Source organism: Vicugna pacos, chromosome 1 (genome assembly GCF_048564905.1).
Source record: "Vicugna pacos chromosome 1, VicPac4, whole genome shotgun sequence".
NCBI lineage: Eukaryota > Metazoa > Chordata > Mammalia > Artiodactyla > Camelidae > Vicugna > Vicugna pacos.
The window spans coordinates 73,351,102-73,366,786 of NC_132987.1; the positions used below are offsets into that span (position 1 = coordinate 73,351,102).

At 35.4% G+C, this 15,685-nt stretch overlaps 1 protein-coding gene across 7 annotated transcripts in view; it reads left to right on the plus strand.

The window, feature by feature from the left end:
* Window positions 1–15,685, plus strand: part of CFAP44 (cilia and flagella associated protein 44) — a 106,410-nt gene that overhangs the window by 41,428 nt on the left and 49,297 nt on the right. For 6 of the 7 annotated variants that reach the window (XM_072965266.1, XM_072965241.1, XM_072965247.1 and 3 more), the window contains 7 exons: window positions 4,107–4,268; window positions 5,283–5,513; window positions 8,823–8,968; window positions 9,573–9,843; window positions 12,588–12,643; window positions 12,806–12,968; window positions 14,422–14,552. In XM_072965266.1, the coding sequence (XP_072821367.1) occupies window positions 4,107–4,268; window positions 5,283–5,513; window positions 8,823–8,968; window positions 9,573–9,843; window positions 12,588–12,643; window positions 12,806–12,968; window positions 14,422–14,552 (1,160 nt within the window). Of the gene's footprint in view, window positions 1–4,106; window positions 4,269–5,282; window positions 5,514–8,822; window positions 8,969–9,572; window positions 9,844–12,587; window positions 12,644–12,805; window positions 12,969–14,421; window positions 14,553–14,940; window positions 14,967–15,685 lie in introns of all 7 variants that reach the window. The other variant, XM_072965270.1, reaches the window with a different exon arrangement.

Sequence of the window (15,685 nt, forward strand, 5' to 3'; positions counted from 1 at the left end):
ATATTCAATTGATGTTCACAAAGAATTACCCATGTATTGACCACTTTCTTTGCTAGTTATTCCTTCTTGCATCTGGGATTTTTTTCTTCTGTCCAAAATACATTCTTCAGAACTTCTTTTACTGCAGGTCTGCTATTGGCAAATTCTATTTTCTCTGTTTTGAAAATTTTTCTGATGTGAAAGGATATTTTTTTAGCATAGAATTCTACATAGTAATAATTTTCTTTCGACCCATTCGAGATGTCATTCAGTTGCTTTCAAACTTCCATTGCTTCTGCCACCTGTTGGTGTGATTGTCAGTCCCTTGGAGGTAATTTGTCTTTTCTGGCAGTGTTTAGGATTTTCTGATTTTGGTGTTCTGCAATTTCATTCTAATGTATCTAGGTGCTTGAATCCATGGATTTAAAACTCATATCAATTTTGGGAAAAAATTTAGCCTGTTTGTCTTTAAATACTGCTTTTGTTCTCCCACCTTCTGTCTCAGACCCTGATCAAAGTACATGTTAGAATTTCTCCATCTTATTCTCTAAATATCTTGTCCTATCTTCTGCATTTTCTAGCTTAAAAAAATCTTTCCAGGCTGTACTTTATGAATTTCTTCTGATCTATTTTCTGCAGATAATTATCTCCTCAATGATCTCCTCTGGTGTTAAAGCCACTCTATGTGATTTTAATTTCAGCTTTTGTATTTTTTAGTTCTTAAAAGTTTAGTTGGTTATTTTTCATATCTGTTTTGTTTTTAGGCTCTTTTTCTGTAGATATATCAAGATTTTCCTTTTATTTCTTTAACCATACTAAGCATAATTGTTTTTCGGACTATGTTTGATAATTTCAACATCTGAAGTTTTTAGGGACTTTTTTTGGGGGGGTATTATCTTTGTTTTGTTGACTCTTACTCCTGATGTCTTATTTCTAACGTGATTGACTACCTTATCTTCATGGATGTGGGTTGACTATATCTTCACTGAAAGAGTGAATGAATACCCTTTCAACCTCTTGAAAAAATTCTATTGAAAGAGAAAAGTGTGGAAGAATACACATCAGCGTCTTAGCATTCAATATATCTACTTGAGATCAGAGAGAGAAATATAATAGTTAACTTTGATTTCATTTGTAGTAATATTTATATATTAGTTTTATGACTTGAGACTCGTAAAATTAAGATAAAAGCACAGATGTTTTGAGGCTCTTATAATTCCACTGCATCACCTTCTCTCCCTTTAGACTGTTATTAAATCTTATCACCTGGTCAATCCCACCCCTTTATTAAAATTTTGAGAATATAGCTATCTTTACCCAAAGTGCAAGCAATTATTCTGAATGACATTAACACCATGTGCCTAATTGAACAAACCACATCGGCCTCTGAGTTTCCTGACCTCTTCATTTCCCACGATCTTTCCAGCTCATTCCCACACTTTCACAGCCACCCACTGGGCACTATTACCACTTGTTTATTAGTTTGCTAGAGTGTATGTGACAGAATACACAGCCTGGGAGTCTTAAGCAACAGAAATTTACTTTCTCACCATTCCTTAGGCTAGAAGTTTAAGGTCAAGGTACTGAGAGGTTTGGTGTCTTCTGATGCCTCTCTCCTTGGGTTGCAGATGGCTGCCTTCTCACAGTGTCCTTGTGTGGTTGTCCCTCTGTGTCCTAATCTCCTCTTCTTATAAGGACACCAGTCATATTAGTTTAGGGCCCACCCCAATGATCCTATTGTAACAGTTACCTGTGTGAAGTCCCCATCTCCCAATACAGTCATATACTGGATATATGGGGGGTTAGGACTTCTACATGTGAATTTGATGGGGACACAATTCAGACCATAACAACTTGTAAGAACTCAGTCTTAAAAGTCAACCATTCAGATATCTCACATTCTGCCTCAAACTCTCTCCCATCCAGCCTGTTCACTGGGCTACTTCTGCTCCACCTGTTTTCTGAAGTCACGGGCACCTCTTGTTCATTCACCATTTGCTTTCTCTCACCCATTTAGTCCACTCTTAACTTCCTTTTACATCCAGCTTAAATTTCATGATTCTTCATTTCAGTAAGGGTCAATAACACTATTCCAATGCCTTGATCTCCTGGTTTTTTCTCTTTTTTTAATGCACATCTGGCAAAAATCCATCCCTGAATGTCCCCAACTAATGTATATTTGCCTACATTGATTACCAAGGGCAGCTGGAGATAATCACACACCAGGAAAGATTAGCTTCTCCATAACTTAGCGACTCAAATGGCCGCCACACAATTCGTGGTGTGGCTTAGCAGTCCTGTGACATGGCTCTCACCAGCTGTCTTTCTCGCACAGTGACCACTGTAAACTCCTCTCCTCAAAGCTTCAAGCCTCCCACTAGCACTCTCACTCTCTCTTTCTCAGCATCACTTACTTCACAGAAACTAGGAGCCCTCTGACGGGAACTCTTCCACCTTCCCACTACCGATCATAAAATCCTGTTACCTCTGCAGCTGTCAGCCTTCCTTTTGAGGCCAGCTCTCCCTTGTGACCCTCGGATTCTACTCCCACTGTCCCAAGATTCCACATGATTCATTTTCGTTTTCTGTCATATAAATTTAACCTTACCTATTTACTCAGTCATTTCCATCAGTATTTAAATATATTCAAGCCTCTCCCACTTATAAATTCCGTGACCTTATGTTCTCCTCCAGTGACTGTCCTATTTTTCTTCTCCCAGTTTTCTCAAAGGGATTGATTATTCCCCTCCATTTCCTTACCTCCCACTCCCTCCTTAACACACTCTTATTACTTTCTTGTTTCATAATTCCACCAGATCTGCTCTTCTAAAGACACCAGTGGTATCCATTTAACATTTTTAGTACTTAATCCTTCTTGCCCTCTTAGTCTCAGTCGACCTTGTTGACCCTCACTTCCTCTTTGAAATACCATCTCCCTTCAACTTTTGGGACATTATGCTCTCCTGGTTCTTTCTTCTACATCTTGCCACTGCTTCGCAGTCTCCCTCCCCCAGCCATTGAGTGTTGTTTCCCCAAGACTCTGTCCCAATCTCTCTCCTCACTCTGTTCTCTTGACCTAGGTTATACAACTAGGCCACATCTTCCTTATAAGCCCAAATGTGCCACAGGATATTTGCACATACTGTTGTCTTTACACAGTCTTCTCCCTCAAGCCCTCCACTAAGTCATTATGGAATTATCTTCTACTCGTCTTTCACCTTGAGTCTCAGGTACCACCTTCTCAGGAGGCCTTGCATAATCTTTCTCTTGCAGTACCTCTGCAACACTCGTTGCAGTTATAGTTAACATTTATTTATGGCTTGTTAAATAACAGGCTCTCCCATTGAAAGTAAACTCCATAATGACAGAGACTATACCTGTTTTTCTTATTATACTTTTATCTCTAGCACTTTATAAAATTCTGAGTACAGAGTAGGTACATAATAAATATATGTAGAATAAAATAACTGGATGGGTCAACATTTTGAATAATGTATCTATGGAATGTCAACATAGGGATTTCCCATACATAGTTAAATACATGATTTTGGAGCTCAAGAGAGAGGTCTGGACTAGAAAGGTTAATTTGGAGTCTAATTGCCTGTGAGTGGTAATGAAGCCTTGGTTGGCTATAATATTTACCAGGGAATGTTTATGGAGAGAAAGGAGAAGAGGGAAGAGAACATAAACACTGGGAACATCAACATGAAATGAACTCAGGCAGAGAGAGGATGATCCGTCAAAGGGGGCTGAGGCTGTGTATGCTATCCACACACTGCAGATTTTCCTTGGCAGCCCTAATTTTAATATTTGGCCAAACATATTTCACAAAGACATTTTTGGCTCAGCAAATATGAACTAGCATCGTAAGGGAAACAGATCTAAACCTAATTTTAACACTTAGCTTATTCATGAATAATGATATAATAATTTTTATTAATAATTGTATATAATGCTTAAAAAGATTTACTTAATCCTACCTAATCCTGTAGTTATTATTAGTAATAAGTGTCTTTTTAAAATGGCTAATATATAAAGCAATTATATTTTCCCTGGTTTAAAATCTTTTTTGAACTGTGCTTCTAAAATATTTGCCTAAATGCCTAAACTGTTTAATATTTTTTTAGCCTGAAAGTACTTTACTGATAATCTGTGAGAATGGCTATGTTCTTGAAGCTCCATTTCCAACTGTAAAGGAGGAAGAAGAGGATCATGATGTAGTTTCCTATGAAATCAAAGACATGTACATAAAATGTTTCCATTTCTCAAGTGTCAAATCTAAGATTCTGGTATGAAATATCCTTTAAGCATTATCTTCTAATTTTTTCTTAGAATATAAATTATTCTGTGTTAAGTGCTAGGGAAAAACAAAGATGATTAATACATTGAGTTCAAGGAGCTTATCTGGTGGAAAGTAGCTAACTGTATTAGGAGGCGGTAATGAATAGATATGAAAATCATGGTGCAAATAAAATTTTAGGGGCATGCACAGGAAAGAATATATGATTCTGATGGAGGGGTGAAAGGAGATCAAGGATGACTTCATGGAGGTGACATTTAGTACTTAAAGAATGGGAAGGATTTTGAGAAGATCAAAATGGGGAAGAAGGCAGTTAAAGCTGGGAGAACATCCTGAAGGAAGGCAGAATTGCAAGAGTTTTTGGTGTTTTGGGGAAATGAAGAATGGACTCTGAGACAGAGGGATGCAATTGTGACCACCACGTGGGGCTCCTTAAACACCAACCAAAGTGTTTTAATTCTTAGGCCATTAGGATCCATTGTGAGTTTTTGAGGAGAGGATTGAGTGATGCGATCATATAAATTTGGAAGTTAATTCTAAGGGGTAAATGGAATAAAGAGGTAAAAGATGGGAGGTAGGGATGCCAGTGTTAGGGGGCTTTTGCAATAGTTGGCAGAGGCTGAGGGTTGAATCACTGTACCACTAAATGTAGAAACAACTTCCCTCGTGGACTATTTCAATATGCCTAATTCATGGAGTGACAGTGATAGGCTCTAAGAGAAATTGTAGTTAGCTTTTCTATTAGGAAAACAAAGTCAAAATACTTTCTGTAAAACCAGGGTCAGTGGGAGTAAGACAGAAAGTCACTCCAATGATTTTAAAATTTTAACAATAAAAATATATCCCCCAAATTGATAATTATTTTTGAATGACATTTTTACATTAGAGCTGTGAGTTTTTGTAGGACTGTCTTCCTCTTACTTTCTTTGTCATCTCTAATAGTGTGAATGAATGAATGAATTATGGCTATGTTTATATCTCCTCAATATCCCTTTTGCAAAAGAGATTAATAGAAATTGAAAAAAGAAAGAAACAAAAGGAGTTGAAGGAGAAGGAAAAGGAAGAAAGAAGGAAGAAGCTAGCAGAAGAGATGGGAGAAGATGGAGAAAGGGAACTCCACAGGGAAGAGGAGGAGGAGGAAGAGGAGCCATTGCCTGAAATCTTTATTCCTTTAACCCCTTGCCACATCCTCTGTGGATTCTACTCTGGACCGGGGAAGTTCTGGGTTTCTTTGGTGAGTAATAATGTAATAAATTTTATTTCAGCCCTAATCCAATATGGTTATTATTTCCAGCACATTCTTCCTTCCTTACTCTGTGTTAAGTCTTCATTTATTAACTACTGTCGAAAGTGTGAATTTTGATGAATAAATGTGAGTTTTTATATCATCTTAGTATCCCTTTTACATGACAACTTATTATATCTGTTATCTATGACAATCATACATGTTTGAGGAGGTCAAAGGGGAGAAGAACCAAAGGAGAAAGGCAAAGGCCAAAAGGCTTTTCCAGCTGCATCTGTTGCTTTAAGATATCGATTCTAATGACAGTACTACCCAGTAGACTTTTGCTTGCCTTTGATTATCTATAACTCTGCTTTGTGGCCACATGGAAGTCCAGGGAAATGACCGTTTTTAAATGGTGACATTGCCTCTCTGAATGAAATTGGGATGTGGCTAATAAGGAAGAAGAGAAAAATAATGGGGAGACAAATACCCGGGACTGTCACAATTATATATTTTTCACTCTTACAAAACATTTTATGAATCTATTGCAAAGTGATATTTCCTTCATTATAAATTTGTCACAAATTTCAATTCCATTCACCAAAACAAAGTAATAATTGACACAAAAGTATATTTGAAAGATTATCACTAATTCATAACTGGTCTCAGACCTTTGGCCAGGCCAGGGAACTGACTAGCTAAGGACTGTTACTACAAGGCGTGGTGAGAGTTGACTCCTCTCCTCTTCAGCTTTTCTTAGAAATATGTCTTTCATAGCGACTTGTACGAAGACCAGCAGCAAGAAGGATAGAAAGTAGTGATGAAAACACCTTAAGATTCCACTTATTTGTGCATCTACCCTTTGTCTGTCTTCTGTGTTTTATGAAAGAATTATTGATGGCTACTTGTGTGGAGTTCAAGGGGTAAAGGGATAAGTAAGACATGGCCCTGCCCTCTGGAAGTGTCTTCAAACCATGAAGGAGGGGGCACAGAAGCAACTGTGATATAAGAGAGAGCTACTGTCCTTGAAACATACATGCAAAAATTATTAATTTTATAACAAACATAGTGTTTACCTCTCAGGTTGCCACTTAAATATTACATGGGACATACATATATTAAAAATATATTTGTTTATCTGAAATTCAAATTCAACTGTGCATCCTGTACTTAAAAATTTTTTTCCTAGTTTTACTAAGGTACAATTGACATGCAGCACTGTGTAAGTTTAAGATATATAGCATAATGATTTGACTTGCATATATCATAAAATAATTACCACAGTAAGTTAACATACATTCTGTATTTTTGTTTGCTAAGTATGGAAACTTGCTGATTCTATACCAGGCACCAGTCTAAGTGACCACCCTATAAAATAAATGCTCTCATACTTCGCGTTTTACATAAGAAGAAACCAAGGCACGGAGAAGTTAGGGAACTTATCCGAGGTCGTATAATTCATGAGAAGTGGAACCAGGATCTGGACTCGGGCAGTCTGGGTCTAGAGTCCATGCTCTTAACCATTAAAATGCACCGGCACACAAAGTAAGGTATAGTTCAGAGGTAGAGACACTCACCCTGCTTGACCCAACTATTTGCCAACTCCCCAAAAGGCATTTTACTATTGTTTTATATTGTCAGCATCATTTTGGTTTATCCTTTTTCTTGCTGTTAATTCCCTTCTATATCTTTGTAATTGCATCTTCTGCCTAAAAATAGCATTTAATATTTTCGTTAGTATTGGTCTGTTGGTGGGAAATGCTCTGGTTTGGATTTTGAGAGATTTTTGCTTTATAGTGCCTATTTTGTCTTTTTAAAAAATTCTGTTTCTGCTAGATATTTTCAAAACTTTGGTATCTTTTTATCTTTTCTCTTCCATTCTGCCAGCTACATCTTTTTGAAACCTCATGTATCTTTTTTCTCTTGTTGGTTTTAAGATTTGGTATTAAAAGGTCTAATTTCTTCATATATATCTTGCTTGTGGTTCGCAACACTTCTTGAATCTCAACATATTTTTACTCAGTTTTAGAAATTTCTCAGACATTATCTACTGCAATATTGCTTCTAGTCCATCTTTTTACTCTCTCCTTGTGGAATTCCAATTTTATGTATGTTAACCCTCATCACTATGTCCCATACGTGTCTTACACTCCTCTTTTTGGCTATATTTTCCATCCTTTTTTCTCTCTCCTGCCTTTGTCTGTTTTTTACTTTTGTTTTTTGTGTTATTTTGTTTTGTTTTATTTTTTTATTCTGCTCCAGCTTCATAACTCTAGCTTTAGCTTGATCAAGTTGCCTTTAAACCAATCTATTGAATTTCTAATTTCTGTCATTTTATTTTTCAATTCTAGAATTTTCATTTTTCCGTTATGTACTTTTTTTATAAATTCTAGTTGATTTCTAAAATTTTCTATATTTCCTTCAAATTCCTTAAATACATTAATCATAGTTACTTTGAAGTCCCTTTTGAAAAACACCTCTATCAGTCTCTCTTATAATTTTGTCTCTTTGATCTGTTTTTACTCTTATGCCTAGTTTTTGTTTTTGTTTTTAAATTAAATGCTAGCTTTTGTATGTGAAAAACTGTAGCATTAGCTTGAGTCTCTGTATATTGCCATTCTCTTCTGGAGACTTATTTTTGGTTCTGCAAAGCAGCTAGAAATCCTAGATCACTTTCATCCAGTCAGGGACTGAGATGACTTGAAATTAGGCTTTACCTCCTGTGAGTGCCAGTCTATACCTAGTTTACTCATACATGTGGGGAAGAGTGCTCCAGGGTTGTAATGGAAAGCCCAGTGGAAGGTGTGTTTACAATGACTCCTCGTTGGAGGACCCTGGAAATTCTCTCTCCCTAAATCCAAGACACTACAGTTTGCTCTGCTTAGCTTCTTGGCCTCTCAGCTGCCACTTTTAGAATTGGCAGTAGCCTCCGGGAGAAAAAGTGTCCTAGATGGAAAATCTTTGAAAACCATGACCTGTAAAACTCTATTATTAAATACTACTTATTCAGAATAATACTGAAAATGCAACGAAATTCAGTAGGTAGGTAGAAGTGGGAAGAAGACAAGAAGTCTCTCTTATATTGCCTTTTAAGTGGAACAAACCATTGTAAGATGTATTATTATTATAATTATATAATTGCATGTAAATGAAAAAATGGAAATGCTTTATAAAACTTATGATAGAAACCATATAAATATGGATGTTTTAAGACATTTGTTTTATGTTTTAAAATTTGAAATGATCAGAAAGTCCTCATATGCTCATATGTGTCTTACATTCAGGTCCCATGTTCTATGTTGTTTGTCTCCTTTGCAGGGCGGCTATGATTCTGGTTTTCTGTATCACTGTGAGTTCCCCCCATACGACAGAAACAGTGATATCACAGTGAAGAAAGATGAACCTTTTGATTTCCGTCCTGTTGAGGATACAGAGGATAATCCCATCAGAACTATCACTTTCAGGTGAACAGAATTTCAGAAAGCTTAAAAAAAAAAAACTACCCCATTATTGGCTGTTTTTGTCCATGATGAATATTGTCAGTTTTAAAGAACTGTCCAAATGAAAAGGCACTCAAACAATGTTTAGTTAAATAAAGCAAATGAATAAAGTAGAATCGAAGATAATCCTGAAACTATTTCAATCCCTTTCATCAAACATTCTGTCAGAATGTAGCACGTAATTGAATTGTACGGATTTTCTTTCTGTTGCTTAGGAAGATGCTACTGCATGGTCAGATAATGAAGGTTCAGGGTTACAGTGATTCTGGAGAAATCCCAAATGGAATCATTAGTCCTTTGCTAACTGAGGATTAAGCATATATGCTAGTCATTCTTTTGAAGACCGAAGATAAATAGCTCCAGATTTCAAATTGGCTTTTCCTCCTCTTACCCGTTTGTCTTAATTTGCTAGGGCTGCCATAGTTTGTCAGGGCTTCAACATAAGGATTTGATGGGGACAGTTTAGTTCATAACACCTTGGTTATTAAAAATTTAGCCATTTGTCAATTAATTTAAAACATTTTCAGATCAATATGAAGAAACAATTTATTTTCCTTTTGTTTCATAGCATTACCCAAGATATGATGTTTTGTGGAATGCAAAATGGAGCAATTCGAGTCTATATCCTAAGTCATGATGATCTTTCATTGACCCACATGGAGGAATACTGGCACTTCAATATGCATGACAATGATTATGGATGTGTTAAATCCCTGTCCACTAGCTTTGATGATCGTTTCTTGGTGACTGCTGGAGCAGACAGTAATATCTTTGTTTTTAGCATTCTTTCTGAATTTGAGTTAAAGAAAGGCACGAAAGCCAAAGTGCCATCTCCAAGGGTAGGTAACTATCTGACTAACAACAGTGAAAACTTTATTTTAATATAGTGATATTAAAACACTCATATTCTTTAAAAATGAAACTGTTCAGACACATTTACCTTCCTAGCAGTATTATATTTTTGCTTTTCTGGTTCCTCTGTTACCAAATATTAAAGATGTTGAATTTACCTTATTACTAAAGGTGTAGAATTCCCCCAATTAAAAAGACTATCTGTTTTTCTATCTCAATCACTTTCTCAAATTTTTGTTTTCAAGATGGATTTTTTTTCAGATATAAATTTTGCCTTTTGTTTATTTGTTCGCTTGTTGAAGAGGTGCATGTAGGATGTATACCATAATTTATACCTTTGAGAGGGGTTGTAAAAATAGTCTTTACTATTAGAATATGACAATAGCGTCAAAGATTCAGTTAAATTATTTTTAGGCAGAATACATTATTGGCTTTGTAATAAAGATTGAGGGTTCGGATCCCCAAATTATATTTCTTTACCCTATTGTAGGACCTGAATTTTCTATTATCAAAATGGATCCTTTGATAAAATTACTAATAACCATTAGAATTGCTCCTAAAGAATAAGAAATTATATTAGAAAGACCATAATAAAAATTCTTATGAGCATATTGGCTTCCTATTTAACAGGTAGCCCACTTCAAAAGAACATACAAAGAAGGTAGGGAAGATATGACCAGGTAAATTTCCATTTCGATTAATAGCAGCAAGACTTGGAGAATGGACTGTTGTCTAAAGAGATCCAGCTCAGGAAGAGGGATTAAAAAGGAAAAGTGTACGAGCAAGATGAAAATCTTTATCTTTCTACTTAGTGCTAACTCTCTCTATGTAAACCCATATTGGAGAGAAAAAAATCCATTCCACGTTTCCATAATGGTGTTCTTTTATGTACAACTGCGGTCAGTATCTCTTAAGTCACTCAAGCAGACTCTGCTTTTAAGAAGGCAAAATCAGAAAGAATTCAATAAACAAAATAAAAAGCCAAGCTCTGCATAGGTCTGAGGTTCTTACTGTATTCTATAATTACTGGGGAGCACTTTAAAGTATAGATACCTGAGCCCCACCCATGAGCAATTAAATCAGAATCTCCGAAGGTGAGGCCGAGGCACCAGTACAGACCTTCTGCAACTTAAGATACAAGTGGGGTTATGTCCTGACAAACCCATCATAAGTTGAAAATATAAGCTGAAAATTCACTTACACACCTAACCTACTGAACATCACAGCTTAGCCTACCTACCTTAAACATGCTTAGCATACTTACATCAGCCTGCAGTTGGGCAAAGTCAACTACCACAAAGCCTATTTAACAAAAAATATTGACTATCTCATGTAATTTGTTGCCTACTGTACTGAAAGTGAAAAAGAGAATGGCTGCATGGGTACAGAATGGTTGTAAGTCTGTCAGTTGTTTGCCCTCATGATAGTGTGGCTGCCTGGGAGCTGTGGCTGCAGCAGCTGCCCAGCATGGTGAGAGAGGATCTGTCAGATATCCCTAGCCAGGAAAGGCTTGAAATCCAAAACTTGAAGTATGGTCTCTACAGAGTACATATTGCTTTGCACCTTTGTAAAGTCAAAAAGTTGTTAAATTGACCATTGTAAGTTGGGGACCATATATATTTTATATAATTTCGCCCCACCCCAGCCCCCCCTGATTCTACTGTGCCGCCAGGATTGAGAGCAATTGGTACATATTTTGAAATTGTTTGGAAGCCCCTTTGTTTAACTGAAATTTATTGTAGACAGCTGAGGTCAGGAGCTGGTTGGCTGATTCCAGTATCAAATCCTGGAAATCACAACTGATATTGGAAAACCAAGGGGCTTAGTTCTGAGCAATAAAAGAATAAAAAAATTCAATCAAGTAACTAAAATGTATTAGCCATCACTGTCTCTTACCTTGGTCATATTTTATGACTTCACTTTGTGAAAGTCATAAACCTTGTGTTACATAAATGTAGATTTATATTTTATGTGTATAAAGACTACTACTGTAATTAAACAACTTGATCAAGAGAGAATATTTCTTTACAACAAATGACAGCAAAATAGAACAAAGAACAGAAAATAAACAAGTTCAGTTTTACTTGAGAACTGGTTAGCAAACTAAGTCTTTTTGTTTAGTTGGCTGTGTTATAATTCCTCTTTAACAGCTTAAGATATTTTTCAGCACAGCATCTGAATAAGTGATTTACTTTCATAGTACTCCTTAATTTAAATTAATTTCTAAAGGGAGATTCATATTTCGTATCTTTCTCAAGGAGAAGGATTATAGTATCCTATGTATTTCCCATTGAATGCCTTTGATGAGGTCGAGTGAAACACTTAAAATTTTAAAAATACATATATTTAAAGTGTACACATGGGGTATTTTGGGGGACATCAAACCATGTATGAAAGGGATATGCTAAAAAACAGTATTTTAAAATAAGTGACTTGGAGGACTTTTTGTATTTTTTGTTACTAACACATGAATATTAATAATTCACATTTTTAAGAGAATATGGTGATATTAACATTTTGCATACATGTGATTGAGTTTCAAGACTTTTTCTACCTATCCCTTTAAGTGAAATAGAAACAAATACATTTTTTTCCCTGGTTTATTTTTTGTGAAAATACGACTACGACTGTTAGAAATAAGCAGGCAAAAACTCTCGACTTACTCCTTATTACATATTTTAAGGGAAATATGCAGTTTAAAGGAACTAACCTTTTTTTCCTTTTCCTACAGTTTGGGATAGAATCAGAACCAATTCCAGAAGATATTGATGATCCTAAAGCCTACAGGTATGGGAATTTTCAATAAATATCTTCTAGGCCTGAGCTTTTGCAAAACCAACATTTTTACCAAAGTTGACCAAACTAAATGAATTTCCAAATTATTGAATACTAATTTTCTCTTTGTTTCTGTATCTTTAACCTGTTATCCTTTTAAATTTCTGTTTTCAGTATTGAGAATGCCAGAAGAAAAAGAGAACATGACAAATTAATGAAAGAAGTGGCAGAGATCAAGGCTGGAAAGAGAGAACGAATCAAAGCTTTGAGGAATGAATTATGGAAACTACTACAGATGAATGAAGAATTACCAAAACATATGCAGTTCAAACGGACAGTAAGCCTAAAATAAATTTGATTTTAATTTTAGCATTAGGCAATTTCTGAATCGAGACTGCTGTTTTGCCAAGCAGGAATGCTTAAAATCATCTTTAAATTTCCCTTTATCTGGCCAATGTGTTGACAGCAACTAAACTACTGTAGAACTTGTCATACAACTTGGTTTCAATATAGATAAGCCTCTTTAACAAAGTTTACTTCAGGATTTAGCTAATTCACATTTTTTGGGTAATAAGATAGAAATATAAGTTTGAATCTGGTTATCAGTCCTTATCATACCTAGCCAAGATAGCTAACTGTTGGATAGGCACATACTGTCTAATTTGATTTTCTGTGGTTCCATTTCTGTAATTCATCAGCTCTATTGAAAAGATAGTACTTGGTTTATCCACAAAGTTTCTAAAAGAAGACTTGGTTTAGTTGTAGGTATGAGGACACCAAATTATTTAAGCTAATTTTGTGCTAATTTTTTTCTTTTGTGATGTATCACAAAGCCCCCAGCTATCTGCTAGTAATAATTTTTTCCCACTTTTTACATTCTCTTAAATGGAATTACTATCAAGACCCTAATCAAATAAAAGCCCAGAATTTATGCTCCTGACTATATCCATAGATTACCCAGTCCTATAATTCCAGAAGCATTTAGCCAGTTTTGTATATATATACAAAAAACAAACTTCAGTGAAATCGTAATAATCAACTCGTTATATTGGTTAAAATATTAACTTGTAATGGTTAAAAGATGTTCATGTTATTTTCCCAAGAAAAGGATTGACACTTGCAGAATATGGGTGACATAATTCAAAATTAAGAACAACTGAGGTAAGTTCTGTGGCTCAGGGTTATACATACATCATTACTTACCACTTAGTGTGAATGAAGGCCCTGACATCTTTCCAGGAGTGAAGGAAAGAAACATGAGACCTAAGAATCCTTATGGGGAAAATGGCTCCTTTGGTGAAGGACATTCAATCAGAATTTGGTTATCATCAGGAAGATGCCAAAGACACTGCCATCTTTCCTAGGTGGGGTCACACGGGAGGGGATGTTCAGCTAGTGATCAACTGCTATGAACTACCCTGTGCATAGCTGGTTATATAACAGTAGTTGCTTTGGGGTAGAGAGTTTTGTTTTAACTTTGTACACTCTCCAAATATTCTGTTGGCATTCATTGTTTTTATTGTGGGAAAAATCTTTTTTAATATGTAACTTTATTTCCATTTTTATATATAGTGGCTTAATTATTTCTGGGAATTTTTCTCCGTACTTTGTGGCAGTAAAATCAAAAGTATGTTATTTCTTTCTAGAATGAGAGAGTTTGTGGTATTTAAGAGAGAGTTATGTGGCATGAAATTGAAGACAAATCTTAAAAGTATGTATTCATGTATGAAATATGATAAGGTACATTGCTGTAAGTACCCATTTTGATGAACAAATCCACTTACCTGCAGGATTTTGATCTAGATTCCAAAATTCGTGCTGAGATTGACAGAAAAACTGCTAATAAAATTCATCAAGTGGAGAAGGAATTAGCTTGGGAAAAAGAGAAACATCACCTTGGCCTAATGAAGCTACAGAATAGGTAGGATCCATATGTCCTGCTAGTTAAGATATTTGAGAGCATACAGTTGTTTTTTTTAAAATTCAAGAACAGTCAATTACAATGTGTCAATCTCTGGTGTACAGCACAACATCCCAGTCATGCATATATATACATTTGTTCGTTTTCATGGTTTTTTTTCCATTTAAGGTTATTAAAAGATATTGAGCATAGTTCCCTGTGCTATACAAAGAAAACTTTTGTAAAGTCTATTTTTATATATAGTGGCTAACATTTGTAAACTCCCAGATTTATCCCCTCCCACCTCCTTTCCCTGGTAACCATAAGATTATTTACTAAGTTTACGAGTCTGTTTCTGTTTTGTAGATAAGTTCATAGTGTCCTTTCTTTCTTTCTTTTTTTTTTTCAGATTCTACGTATGAGTGATGTCATATGGTATTTTTCTGTCTCTTTTTGGCTTTGAGAGTATATAGTTGAATGAAGTAGTTTACAGTGGCTTAACTGAAGTGGTCAGATGAGAGGTCTCTGGAAGTACCTTCTACTTCCTAAACTCCCCAGGAATCCTCTTGTCATTGCTGGTGATAACTTCCTGAGCTCACTCCCTCCTGGTTTAATTTTTTTTTTCTACAAACCAAATGGTGGCATGCATATTTACTTTTGTTTTTGACCGATTAATTACTTTAGTTAACTCATGAGCATGTACATATTAAAAAACCAAAAATTAAATAGAACCAGAGGATTTGTAATGAAAGACAACTTTTTGTCCAATCCCTGTCATCCATCAATATGACTTCCTAGAGGAAATTGCTTTTCCTTTTTGCCTTTTTGAGATAAACTTTACGTATAGTAAAGTGCATAAATCTTAATTGAATAGCTTGATACATTTTTTACAGATACATAAACACATATACCCACTACCTAAATTAAGAACTTTTATAGCAACTAGAAAGTTCCCTCATGGCTTCCTCTGAGTAAATATTTACTCTCCAAAGATGAATGTTTACCACCATAGGCTAGTGTTCTCTGTGAACTTCATATAAATGGAATGCTGCAGTATGAACTCTTTTGTATCTGGCTTCTTTGCTTAGTATCATGCCTAAGATTATCCATGTTAATGCAGATAGCAGTAGTTCATAGTTTTTCATTGCTTTGTA